The 13,313-nt window shown below is 38.3% G+C and overlaps 1 protein-coding gene across 5 annotated transcripts in view; it reads right to left on the bottom strand.

Moving 5' to 3' along the window:
* ehd3 (EH-domain containing 3) overlaps positions 1–12,949 on the bottom strand; it is a 45,913-nt gene extending 32,964 nt beyond the window's left edge. Inside the window, exons 1-5 of one of the 5 annotated variants that reach the window (XM_088626360.1) lie at positions 12,828–12,949; positions 12,470–12,597; positions 12,038–12,235; positions 7,725–7,901; positions 998–1,095 (exon numbers count right to left, since the gene is read on the bottom strand). In XM_088626360.1, the coding sequence (XP_088482486.1) occupies positions 998–1,095; positions 7,725–7,901; positions 12,038–12,235; positions 12,470–12,477 (481 nt within the window). In that variant the 5' untranslated portion in view covers positions 12,478–12,597; positions 12,828–12,949. Of the gene's footprint in view, positions 1–997; positions 1,096–7,724; positions 7,902–12,037 lie in introns of all 5 variants that reach the window. The other 4 variants (XM_088626356.1, XM_088626358.1, XM_088626359.1 and 1 more) reach the window with 4 other exon arrangements.
* Positions 12,950–13,313: the final 364 nt, after the last annotated feature.

Raw genomic sequence — 13,313 nt, 5'->3', positions numbered from 1 at the left:
CAAAACCAACTAATGTGCAAGCTGATACATTGTTCTTCCAGCCTGAAGTGCATTTCCTGGTGTTCCTGATGGTTTTCATACCAGCTGAGCATGTAAATCACTTGCACTAACTGATTTGCCTGTTTAGGCCTTTCTGCACTTGACTCCACAAGTACTCTCTTCAAGTGTATTGTTTTCAACAGGGATGATGTGGATACTTTTCTGAAAGCTCTCTTGAACTTACTCACTTTGCACCCTTAATTCTGACTGAACAAATTATTAATTCGTCATGAACTCACTAGCAGGAATGACAATGTAGCCTAAATTCCCACAATGAGTGTTTTTCTTCCTCCAGAGATTCAAATGGTTTAAATTCAGACAGCACATCTGAATAAGGGTAAGTCTGAACCTCAGAAATGGATACAGGGCTGACACCAACCTAGTATCAAAAGTTACAGCAACAGTGTTTATATCTGGACTGGTCACTCGAAGACTGTGGGGGTTCAAAGTGAGACACTCCTGTTGTACCATGTAGCAAAGTACTTCACCCGAATAGCTCCTGTAAAATTCCCAGCTGTTTGCAAGGGTGCAAATGCAAGCTGCATTGGATAAAACAGGCAGTCAAATTAATTAATAATAATACCAATTACAAACCCCAATCACATTTATAGCAGCTGAATGGTATTTTAAATATATGCGTCAAAATGTCGTCTGAAATAATTACGGAAATTTTTGGAACAAAAAAACCAGCACAGAGACAGAAATCCCCCCCCCCCCCCCCCCCCCATGACCTGGGTTCGAACCACTGCCCTAATAACAGGATGTTTCACAGTTCTACAAATAAGTTGGGACACTGTGACAACAGAGACTGAACTCACTTGCCAAGGCACCCTTCAGCATTATAATCCTGTTTTACCAATCACAACAGTGTAGTAGTGGTTTTCCTGCTGTGTTTGTGAGATATATTTTCAATATCATCCAAAGTGTACCAGTAAACCTACAGTAGGAGGACACTTACCCCTGCTGATCCTCTGCTTCTCCCCTGACAGAATTCCTGGAGTGTCAATCACACTGATGCTCTCCAGAACACGGTTGGGTAGCTGTGCGCATACAAACCTGCAGATTGCAAGGAAAGAAGCCTGTCCTTAAAACTTTTCAGATTACATGCCATACCAAGAAATTAACATTAGAGTGCTGTAAACTAGCACTGCTGAACTCCTTAATTTCTAATTTAATAAATCCCACTTACAGTATGTTTCAGGCTTGTACTGAGGCGGTACATGGATATACTCATATACTTGTCAGTTTCAGCATTGTGCCGTTGTCCACATTTATCTTCTGCAAAGAGCTGCAAGCTTATAAAACCATTCTTGACCATATTACAATCTGCAATTAAAAGAGCTTTCCAGCTTCTAATTTCAACCCAGGCTGTACAACATGCCCCATCAGCTACAGTACATTGCAGGCTGCTAGCAACTGACACAAGGCTGGGAAGAACAACTACCCAGATTTGCTCATGATTGAAAGAGTTGAAAGAGCACCCACAAAAACGTCCTGTTTCTACCAAAGATGGTTTCAAAATACCAACAGTGAATGCACCAAGCAAAGCACACAATCCAATACCAATTGTTTAACAATGCAAGGAAGAACAAATTAGATAACATCTTGCCTCTAATAGAAAGCATGGCCTCAATGGTATTTCTCACATGAAGGGACCAGTAACCGACTTCTAAAAAATAAACTACTGAACTCAGATAAATGGAATCCCTCTTTTATAATTTTGCTAGCTAATGAAAAGGGGATTAACCAATTTCATTGTGTATGGTTTAGGTACAAAAAAGGACAGTGTTCATTGCCAGCATCACTGCTAATTGCATTTACTGTATATGGTTAGATTTGTGGGTTTGTTAACTGACAAAATGTATGAGTACATCTTCCATTAAAAATTATGTAGACCTATTATCATCTCTATTCAAAGTGGTAGAAAAATTTTTAAACCTCTTCAAATGCTGTACAATTAGTGAAGTTAACTGTTTTTCCCATTTCCGCATTAACACTTACTCATAACACTGTAATCCTAAAGCCATTCCTCAAATATAATCCTAAACTAGTTGATAAAAAGCAACTCCTCTGTGATATTCTACAAAGAAACATCCCAATTTTCCATTCAGAATGGGATGTAAAAAGAGAGATCAAGCAATAACTATAACGCTGAAAGAATTTCACATTTGACCTCTTTCTGTTTCATTCTCTTGGCTCGATTCTTTCTTTCCTAAAAACATTTGCACAAACATCAGTGCCAGTCCAACTTGACCCACAAACAACTTGCCATGCAACAACAATTCAGCCTCCTCTACAATAGAGCATGCCACATTAACAAAAAAAACTCTGTAAATTCGTTTGGTCCTGTAATCCTGTATCCAGATAGCTTGTTTTTTCTGCTTATAGTCAACTATCAGAGCTTACAAAGATAATGAATGGCATTTATGAGTCATTTATTCCAAATATTTCAGGTCAAATTACTGAAGTTACTTTTTGTGTTGCAAAAGAGTGGAATGGAAACAACCAACAGTTATGTAAAACATGCTTTAGTCTGTCACATGTCTAGTAAGAACACAGTGCTGATTAAATGTTTATGAATCCCAAAGATAAATATGGAATTTTTATAGTTATAACATGATAGCCAGCAAAACAACTTCTTGAATGAAACCAAGTCCTTATTTAAGTCTCCAATAGGGTTTATAGTAACCATGTCTCTTAAAACAAGATGATGTGGAGTTAAACGATTAGTAACTAAGGTACAGGGGATGTTAAAAAATAAGTGAACTCCTAGCTTCATTCACTCAATTAAGGGAATAATTTAGAACATGGTGTTTAAATAATTAGATACATCTTGAATGCTGATTATAGAAGGACCCACTATATATAGAGATCTAAAACATGGTGAGTTTGGTCTTCACCATACAGTTGTACAGAAACGAGTCATGTCACGATGTAAGGAAATCAAGGGTTACTGATGCTCATCTGTCCAGAAAAAGTTACAAAATCATTGCCAAGTATTTGGGGCTCCACCAATCCACAGTCTACACATGGAGAAAGCTCAAGAGCAGGCCCAAAAATGTATTTATAAATAACGCAACCATACAAAAGTTACACTAGGGCACATTCTGTATGTACAATTTGTGCATTCCAGAGATCTAATTACTATGGACTTAGAAAATTGCAGAATTCTTCCTCTGTAATTCAAATACACAACTAAACACCATAAAAATGTAAAAAAGAGAGCACCTGCACCCTGAGAAAATAAACTGCCTAGGTCTAAATCATACTCTTTAAAAAACAGAGATGCCCACAAGTGAAAGGGAACCAATTAACCTATTCAAACAACTTTTTGTTCAAAACAGGAGAAACTTTTTTAAATCCGAGAATTTCACAACATAGAAAATCCGAATTTCCTAAAATAAGACACCAAGTCTTTCAACAGTGCTCAGATTCTTTGATATGGTGGTCTGATTAACTTACTGTAAATTTGAAAAACCACGGGAAAACACTAGGAACTCTTTGATTATCTGTTCACTTGTCTTACCCTGCGTTTTACCTCTTAGCACACAGACACCTAGGCAAATAAGAGTAAACAATATGCTTGGCTAAAGCTTTCTAAATAGGCCAATGCAACTGGGAACTCCAAATGTTGATGTGACTCCCTCCTTCATAATATCAGTGCTTCATATAATTCCTTCCATAATGTGAATATAGAAACAAAGGAAAAACATTTTCTTGCAACTTGTTGTAAAAATGCTGTTATCTGAATATTTCCTAATGGCTTCATCCAATTCAGGGTGGTGGTGGAACCTCTTCCTATCCAAGCGAGCAACAAGTGCAACGTCTGTCCATCGCAGGGCACACAAGGGTCAGTTTTGCCTCACAAGCCAGTTAACCTACCAGTAGGTGTTTGGACTGGGGGAGAAAAACACACAAGGGGAGATCACACAAACTCTACGCAGATAACACTCCAGATCTGGAATTGAACCCAGGGCCTCAGCACTGCAAAGAAGCAATGCTAATCAACTGTGCCACCATGTCACCTAATCAACAATGTCATCCAAAAATGAAACTATTAACTCTAACTTTTTCTTCACCTTTTGGATCAGCTACATTAGTTCCACACCAATTTGCCAGTCTGAAAATGACTGTTTCAGAATATTTAATTAACCATGACCTAAAAAGTTTGCAAACATTTTAAAGCTAAAATTCATTTTCAGAAGTATGATCATTCATCCACACAGTAGTATAATTAAAATCACCTCAAAATTGTCTGAAGGATACTCGGGGGGGTAACTACAGCACACGTCCAACAACGCACAAACGGCCACTCTGGCAAATTCAAGATCACCCAGAGGTTATCATGTTTATCTAGGAAAAATGTTTTCTGCATCTCTCAAAGAAAATGCCCTGCCATTTACAGTGGAATAAGACTGTTGAAAAACTTCTTTCTGGAAAATGTCAGAGCAATGAGGATCAAGGATGTCTCCAAGACGATACTTCATATTTGACCTCTCCGCAAATGAGACGAACATGTCTCAAGATTTCATCTCATGTTCTTTGTTTGCATCCTTGCACAGGGATTCTAAGACGATTTTGGCTTATAGTCCTCAACTTTTGGCTCAAGGCTTTGTGTAGACCACCCTTATGAATATCAAGAAGTGGCAGAGTCTTGCCAGATAATAACGGGTTTCGAACAACAGGTAAATCAATGCAAGATAGGTCTAATTGGTGAGGAACTAACGTGAATGACAGACTCAGTGCTACACTGATTAAGTCCTGGGACCTCAACTGCTTCCCCTCCTGTGGGCTCATATTGACAGAACAATGCACGTTCCAATAGTATGACACTCCTGTAACAACTGCAGTCTCGCAGGATGTGAATGTGAGTTATGCCATTGACTTCTTACCAAATATGAGACCATTTGAAGATTGGTGGGATGAGATGGAATCACGTGCGGCATCTAAGGTTCAGACACCAGTGAACCGGTATACTGATTGCAGAGATGAACAGGATCCCAAAAGACTGCATCTGCAACCCTGAGCAAAGCATGCACTTCTGAAGTACCGTTTAACTTGCTTCCCAGGGTAGTCACACACAGACTACCATCGCTCTAATGAAAGTACCAATGTCAAGCCCTATTAAAAAAAAGACTTCCTGATTATAATGATATGAATCTATTGCAGAGATTGTGCTTCTGTGAATGTACAGTGAAAAGTGTATTGGGACACTGAAGTGAAATGTCATATTTGCTGTGTACTATTGAAATCTGTGTTCCAGATCAAAAGATAAAATGAGGCAGAATTATAGAACATCAGGAGATTTTTGGGGAGATTATGCACAGTCTCTTTTTGCTCTAATTTTGGGGTTTTTCTATATGAACTGCAGTTTGTCTTTCTTGGACAAACTGGTCTTTGCCAGTTGTGTAGTGCTACAGTTCTTTCTTTCCATGCAGATAACACCCCAGGTCAGAAATGAACGCAGGACCCCAGGATTACAAGGCAGCAATGCTTAACACTGCACCACCTGACCCCCATCAAGACATTCCTTACAAAATCAACAGAAATGCCCAATCTCTCACAACAGGTCAAATTGGAATTTTCTTCGCTCTCATCTTCAGTATTGCTTGGTCTTCTGTCATAGACAAGTCTCTAGTCTTCATCTCATTTATGGCTTTCAGATTGAGAGGCAGACCCAAACCGTGAGGTCCAAAAGGCTGGAACCATGGCTATATATTCACAGTTTTTTTTATGTTTTCACAATTAGTGCAACATAGAACATCTGAACAATAAGAAACACTTGTAGCCATGTCTCCTATTATTTACTCTCACCTAAAAAGGTGGGATTAAGACATTGTTCTGACATGGGTAAACATCTGCAAAACAACAACCATAAACAAAAGCTGAAATGCTACAGTATATGCTAAATGCTACATATTAATGTTTTAATCGCAATATGTCAAAATTAACAATGTCATTTTCTGTGGCTGGGAATGTTTCAGGCATTCATTTGTTTGAGAAGTTAAAGAAATGGCAAATATGTTGCCCATCACTATCAAATAGCAGGGGAATCCATGGCTGTTGCCCTAAAAACCAACACCATATTTTGCACCTGCTGCACTTCAGGCTACATTATATAACTCTGCAACATAAATTACATTATATAGTTTTGCAACATAAATTATGTAGCTTGTATTTGAAAACTGTGTGGAATTTTAAAATTCAGCAGTTCTACTACTCTAGGCTAAGAAATAAGCCCATGTTTAAAGAGCTATATGCGCTTAATGCTTAGTGTACAAGGGACAAAAAATTCAATTATGACATGTACTGTCATGTTTAATTTTGCCATGGAGAAATCTGTCAACTGTTCCAAAGATGTCAACTTCATGTAAATTGGCTTTATTTTGAAACCTTGCAGATCATTCTCAATCACCCACGCTGACTAAAAGTATTAAGTCTAACCTTTCCATTTAATATAAATTTCGCTTCTGAAACAACTTGGAAAGGAAGAGCATAACAAATAGAAAGGTCCTGTCAAACAACAACTGAGACTGTAAGACAACTTCAGTAACTAGAAATAGAAATTTGAAAAGGACTGACACACTTTAATGTATGCACACTGCTTTTTAATATCATACCGATACAAAAGGCAAGTTTCTTTACAAATAAAATAATTCTAAAGAAAATAGTTAAAAAATAGCCTTCAACATCTGTAATGTCTCTCAATACATAGGTTTTTTTGTTTAGAGCTATCAGACTTCATTTAAACTAAACTCTCTTGAATTCAAAGAATAACAAGTCAAACGACAACTTCAATATGGGTCACCAGCATCTATAGTAACGGCCATTTTACCAAATAATTCACAAAGAATTTCTAAAACGAGCCTAAAGGAAAGTGAAAGAGGAAGAACAAAAATAAAAGCATCCCTATTCTCTATTCTTGTAATAGTTGGTGGTTTGGAAATGTCATCATCCTACAATGAATCTTTGGTGAAAGTCTGTAAATACTGAACACTGCAAGTTTTTAAAACACCATATTAGTTTTTGAGGTTTTGATCCTGATGATAAATGACACTTCCTAAACCACAAATGGCACAACAAAAAAAAATGCTGCGCGCTCATTGTAACATTGTACAAGTAGCCTCTGACAAATGGTTTCGAACATTTGTGCATTTGGCATAACCGATGTATTTGGAGGTATGTGCATGATAAATGCTCATAGCAACAATCTGATTAATATCATGTGGAAAAGTAAAAGAAAGGATCCCTCACCTGAACACACCCAAACAAGATTTTTCTTCTTTCTACTTTTCACCACAGAATTAAACTGTACTTATTCCTTCACAGCACAAAGCTGACACAGTTCCCCGCTCAAACTACAACATGTACATGTTTGAATGTGATCTTTACTTCAAAGTATAAACATAGTTCCTGCCAGTAAACCATTTAGTAAAAATTTAGATAAAAAAATTAAAAGATGGAGCAGCATGTCAACTGAGGGACCTTTGCTGTATATCCACATTCTGAAAACATGTCTGAATCTTGCAAAACAGTTGAGCTATTGCGAATGATCCCTTTACACCTTTCTTATCTGGATTATTATTTTGGCCCTTAATAATCTTTTGAATTGAGTGCTGGATTTTCTTCATTGTGGTACACAGCAAGGCCAAGATACCTGAAAAATGAGAAGCTTTCCAACTCACCTATTGAGAAAAGCATTGCCGAACGCATTGAGCTTTCTGAAAGGCTTCTTCGGATCCACCACCAGCGCGTTTCCAGGGATCAGCCCTTCCACGTCACCATGCATTACCGCAATAAAGGAGTCGGTCGTGGGCTCCGGGCCAATTCGCATGCCAGGGAAGTCCTGCTCCAAGAGGTACCTTTCCAAATAAAAAGAAAAGCAATGAGAAGAAAAATCTTCCTGAGCGCTGGGCTGTATCTTTCATCTAAATGAAAAAGATTGACAAATCTAATCTTCTTAGTCTACAACCTTTGCTTGATTCCTTCAACATGTGCTTCATTTCAATCTTAAGTATAACCTTCAGTCTACAGAACAATTAAAAGTTAGAGATTAATTTCTCTAAATTTCACAGGACATATTCCAAGGACTGGGGGTGAGGATCATGGGCAACATATAACTTAATTCATTCTTTATTGAGTGACACTATTCTGAAATGTGAAGTGTATATGTGTGAAATCTTCTCCTGAAAGCATTTGTGTGCTGAGTAGTCACAGTTCCGAGCCATTCGCCCTGAAATTGGCTAGTTTTGTCTCCAGCTGTGAACGCCCTGCCTGTGACGTAAACCGCAATGAATCATATACATGAAAATGAAGCACAGAACAGAACACAAAGTGTGAAAAACTGATGCTTATAAGACTATATACTGTACATACAGGTTAAAGATGAAAGTACATTAAGCCAATACAACTTGTGCCCTGCGCAGTGTTCTTGAAGCAGTCATCTGTGTGTCTGTGTGTCTCATGGAGAGCAAGTTGGGGTATGTGAAAAGATAATTCCTAATGCAAGAAATTGTGAAGGGTTAATAAAGTGATGTTATTATTATCTCCACATAAGATATATATTCTGCCTCTGTTTCAGTTGCATTTGATAACCTGCAGAGCAAGGCCTCAGAACTGTTCACTGAGCAAAATGATTCAGAGTTGGTTATGCGCTGAAAAACAATCACAGTTGATTCCACTGGATCACAAAACCAACAGCAAGTACCATTATTATTACCATTATTTAGACTTCATGAATGATGATTCCTATCCTGTTCTTTATCGAAACCTTACCAGAACAAAACATCAATGCTGGGACATTAATCTGCAATTATTAAACTATGAAAAGGTTGGTTCACATACGTACTTTATGAACCACACCATATTAGGAGACACAAGGAGGTTCATAAACTACAAAGGAGACATGCAGATCTTTTCAATGGTATTTTTTCATATTTACCAGGCTGCATTTAAAAATGGTATGCCATGGGAAACAATGAACAATGTTTAGCTAGAAATGTATTGTAAAAAGAATTGCTCAGGATGAAACCCCAGCACTTCTGCCTATTTTGGGGAAGAAGCAATCATGTTTTCAAAGACAAAGTTCTCCATATTATTAAGTGTCAGATGCCTATCAAACTTGGCATAGCGTTTAAAACTTTCAAAAATTCACAGTTCTGACAGTAGAATAGCTAACAAGATCCGACACCTGCTCACCGTCCCTCTTTCACTGGAGTCCAGCTCACGGCTTGTCGTTACTTGAGAACACGATTTTTTTCTTGGATGAAATCTCTGCTGAGCAATAAAGATTCTACACAGCAAGTCATTCCTGACAGCCACAATGACGTCACATACTGGAAACTGCTGAACCTTTCCAAAACATTACTTTGATGACTACCGCAAAGTCAGGAGAACAGAAAACAATCAAACATCTTGACATAAGTCCATGTAAAGTTTTATTTTTTATTTAAGAAATTTCTTACATTTCCCCACCTTTTAAATGTCTTTTGGTATTTTTACATTTAAAAGAATATAACTACTTGTCAAGCACCATGTCAGTTTAACCTCCTGACTTTGATAATACAACACAAAAGGAGCTCCTTCCTAAAGTGAGCGTTGGCTCTGTGGCTAAGGATCTGCACCTGTGACTGGAAGGTTGCCGGTTCAAATCCCACGGCTGGCAGAGGAATTCTACTCTGTTGGGCCCCCGAGCAAGACCCTTAACCCCAACTGCTCCAGGAGTGCCGTATAAATGGCTGACCCTGCGCTCTGACCCCAAGCTTCTCTCCCTCTCTGTGTATCTCATGGAGAGCAAGCTGGGGTATGCGAAAAGACAAATCCCTAATGCAAGAAATTCTATACGGCTAGTAAAGTTCTCTCTCTCTTATCTTATCCAACAATCACTAAGCACATCTCTTAAATGAGGCCAGAAAACCAGAAGCACATCACATCACTGGTACATATGATGTCTGTAGCACTAAGGCAGCTGGAACCTCTTCTATGAGTAATATAATAGAGAAAACTGAATGAGAGTCCTATTTTGCAAGACGATACTTATGGAATGGTTTTATCCAGTACGCAATCTTCTTTGTTCTGTAAAACATCCTACTACATTTACAGTACTCTCCAGAACTAACACTCAGGCAAACTGCAAAATTCACAGATCCGTCACATTCACAGATGTCTAAAAGAAAAAGCACCTCATTCTACCCCACTAACAGTGCCTCCTTGGCCTAGATGGGACATTACACAGAAGTTTTAATTGTATTTGCCAGCACATAAAGGTTTACAACTTTTTGTGTTTACCAAATTCACAGGATGAGAGGATTCCATAAGTAAGCTGGGAATTACATCTGGACATTGGATTTAAACAAATACTTGCAGCTTTCCTGCCCAAACCTGTGCTCTAACAACTCTTAAGAATGGAAGCAGAAGATGGCCCACTAACACTGGCACTGTTCAGCAGGAACATCCTATTAGGTCTTCAGCAGTTAATAAGCTTCCATTATGTATGGTACAAGAAGAGACAAATACTCAACTTCCAGCTATTCAAAATCAACTGCTCTGGACCAAACTAAACCATGCACTACCAATTACAGTCGCCGAAATACCTTCCAATTTAACCAGAATACCTATGAAGATACTTCACTGTATTTTTTCAAGGAGTAAGCAGGTCTAGGGATTATGTGAGCCAAAATGTACTTGGATAATCCCAACTGTTCTTAGGTTCTGGTTTTTCAAACTGATTTCACAACTGAATGTTTTCCACAGACCATAAACAATCAGTGGCAGGTATTTTAAAAGGATACACAAAAAGACTGTATGGTAAATGCCATACAATAAACAGTAAAGACAAGTAAACATAGTTCTGGTTATGATCTGACAAAATTAACTGCAAACAATCTGACAATACACCAGCAGACAGCTATACTGCAAACTGGCACGACAGTCAATCTGATGAATTCTTGTTAGCTTGTGTGCTGAACCAACAGTGCAAATTACAAAGTTTCATCCAGGTGACGTTTGTAAGAAACAAGATGCTTCTATGACAATGCCCAACCTTTAAAAGTCAATTATCAGTAACAAACATGTGAAGAGATATTAAATGCACACATGACTGCAGTTGAATATGTCATTAATACTGTATAAATGCCTAAGCAGACACACTCACAGGCTAAAGCACAGACAATTAAGGTCTATCTCATTTAATCCTCAAAGATAAAGTTATAACATAGAACACCAGGGTTAAGGGAACCACGTGTCACTGGGTCATTTGTTAGTCTATGTGGGAAACTGTAGCTAGCATAAATCTTAAGTTTACAACAGATCATGGGCTTGTGCTTATGAGCACCAAGATGTTCTTTTCCCGGGGTATCTGAAATATGACTCCTGCATATTTCACAATCTGAAACTCATACTGCACTGTAGCGGTCTGAGCTTCTTCAGACTGTAGCTTTATGTAAGGACAATGCCAGTCAAATCTGATACAGGACTTAATTAAATTTAAAATACATAAACTAACAAGCGGAGGAACCTGTATTTTAAAGGGAACTGTGACATACATACGGCAGAAGCAGGTTGTTTTCATTACTGCATTTACGCTCGCAAAATAATGAGTCGCTGCGTTTCATAATACAGTCGGGTGAGGGACAACTCATTTCTATGTCACACAATGTTTTCACAGCGGTATACTGTGTAATGTCTGGACTTATTGAGGTATTTATTACTGTAGATCTGCTCACTGAATGATCTGTCATTTTATTAAATGAGGGCCTTACCCTTCATATACACAGGTCTACAATAACGTTGGCAAATAAGAAAAAGGTCACTTCTAATGTTACCGCTATAATATGCTCTGAACAATATAAAAACTAATTAACTTTGCGGCTGAATAATACTGGATTAGTATCAATGAAAAGAACAAAATCAGTAATTTGATATGAGCAAACAAGAGCGATCTTTTGTGCAGCGCCTGCTGTCCGATATTCATTGCGGACACGCAAATACCTGAACTTACCGAATGAAGCTGGTCTTCCCAGTGGAGTACTGTCCCACCAGCAGTATCATTGGTTTGTTGTCAAAATCGGCATCCTCCAGCGCCGGCGAGTGGAACTCGTGAAATTTGTAGTGCTCTTCCAGGGGCAACAGCTTCGTCTTGTACAGCTTCTTCAGCCCCTCGCTCACGGTCTGAAACACTTCAGGGTCCTTCTTCCTCCTGTCATCATTACCCAACCAGCTGAACATGATGCAATTCGATAATCGATAACTTTACACTATCAGTAATCTATGCAATTTAAAGAATTGGAGTGTTCTTTGAAAACACGCAGCGTGGTTACTAAATTGCGTAGTGTTCCCCCACTTTAAAGAAAAAGATACTTCCTTTGCAATTGTTTTTCAGATGGCGTTCTTAAAAGCTTTTCAAATGTGTTAGTATTTAATCAGAACATACTTCGCCATCAAAATGTCTTCATTGACAGCGTCCTCTCTTTCCAGGTAACCACAATCCGCTTTTTGCTTTAAAGGCCGAGATCGCCAAAATGCATTCAGCTTTATCTTGAGATGATCTCGCACTGTCTCCTGTAAAAATGTTACACATAGAGAATTAAAAGCACAACCCAAGATTTCATTCAAACTGCAGAGGAATCCGAGTAGAAGTCATGTTTACAGCATATCTTCTTACATTTGAAATACTACAGGAATAAACGTGTCCTTCGACTATGACCCCTCAAATTATGTACTTAAAACTTTAAAAACGTAAATGACTATAATAAATTCAAAAAAATGTGTAATTAAGACGCTATGCCTACTGCTCTGTACAATCTCAGACGACCACAGGTTCCCCGGCTTCTTCACTGCAGCTGATTTAAATACCAGACCTCTGGAAATATGATCGTACAGGAAATGCCCAACTACTGGCAAAGCCCCACCCATGACACTAGAGGACTGAAGTCACTGATGTCAGCGCCATATTAGCGGAAGAGGTACTATCTCCGCACGTCGTAGAAACGCCTAGAAAACAATCATTTACTTGTATTTGCGGCAATGACTAAAACATAGCTCCATCTGGCGGTTGTAATAGTGACTTCATTAAATTAAATGATACCAAAGGGTATTTCAAAAACACGTTCAGTGGAAAGTTGCCTTCAGAGCGGGCGTTTTTAATTAAATCGTTGTTATCCGATCCTACTCATGGATGGCCGGTCTGTATATTTTCCAGATCTATTCAAAACAACAGCACTTGAAGATCTGGAATAATTGATTAAAGTGATCGATTAAAAAAATAACAAGCTCAT

The sequence above is a fragment of the Lepisosteus platostomus genome, chromosome 3, assembly GCF_059453375.1.
Source record: "Lepisosteus platostomus isolate fLepPlt1 chromosome 3, fLepPlt1.hap1, whole genome shotgun sequence".
Lineage (NCBI taxonomy): Eukaryota > Metazoa > Chordata > Actinopteri > Semionotiformes > Lepisosteidae > Lepisosteus > Lepisosteus platostomus.
Note: the sequence above shows the minus strand (reverse complement) of the source record. Positions and strands in the feature narration are given on the sequence as shown.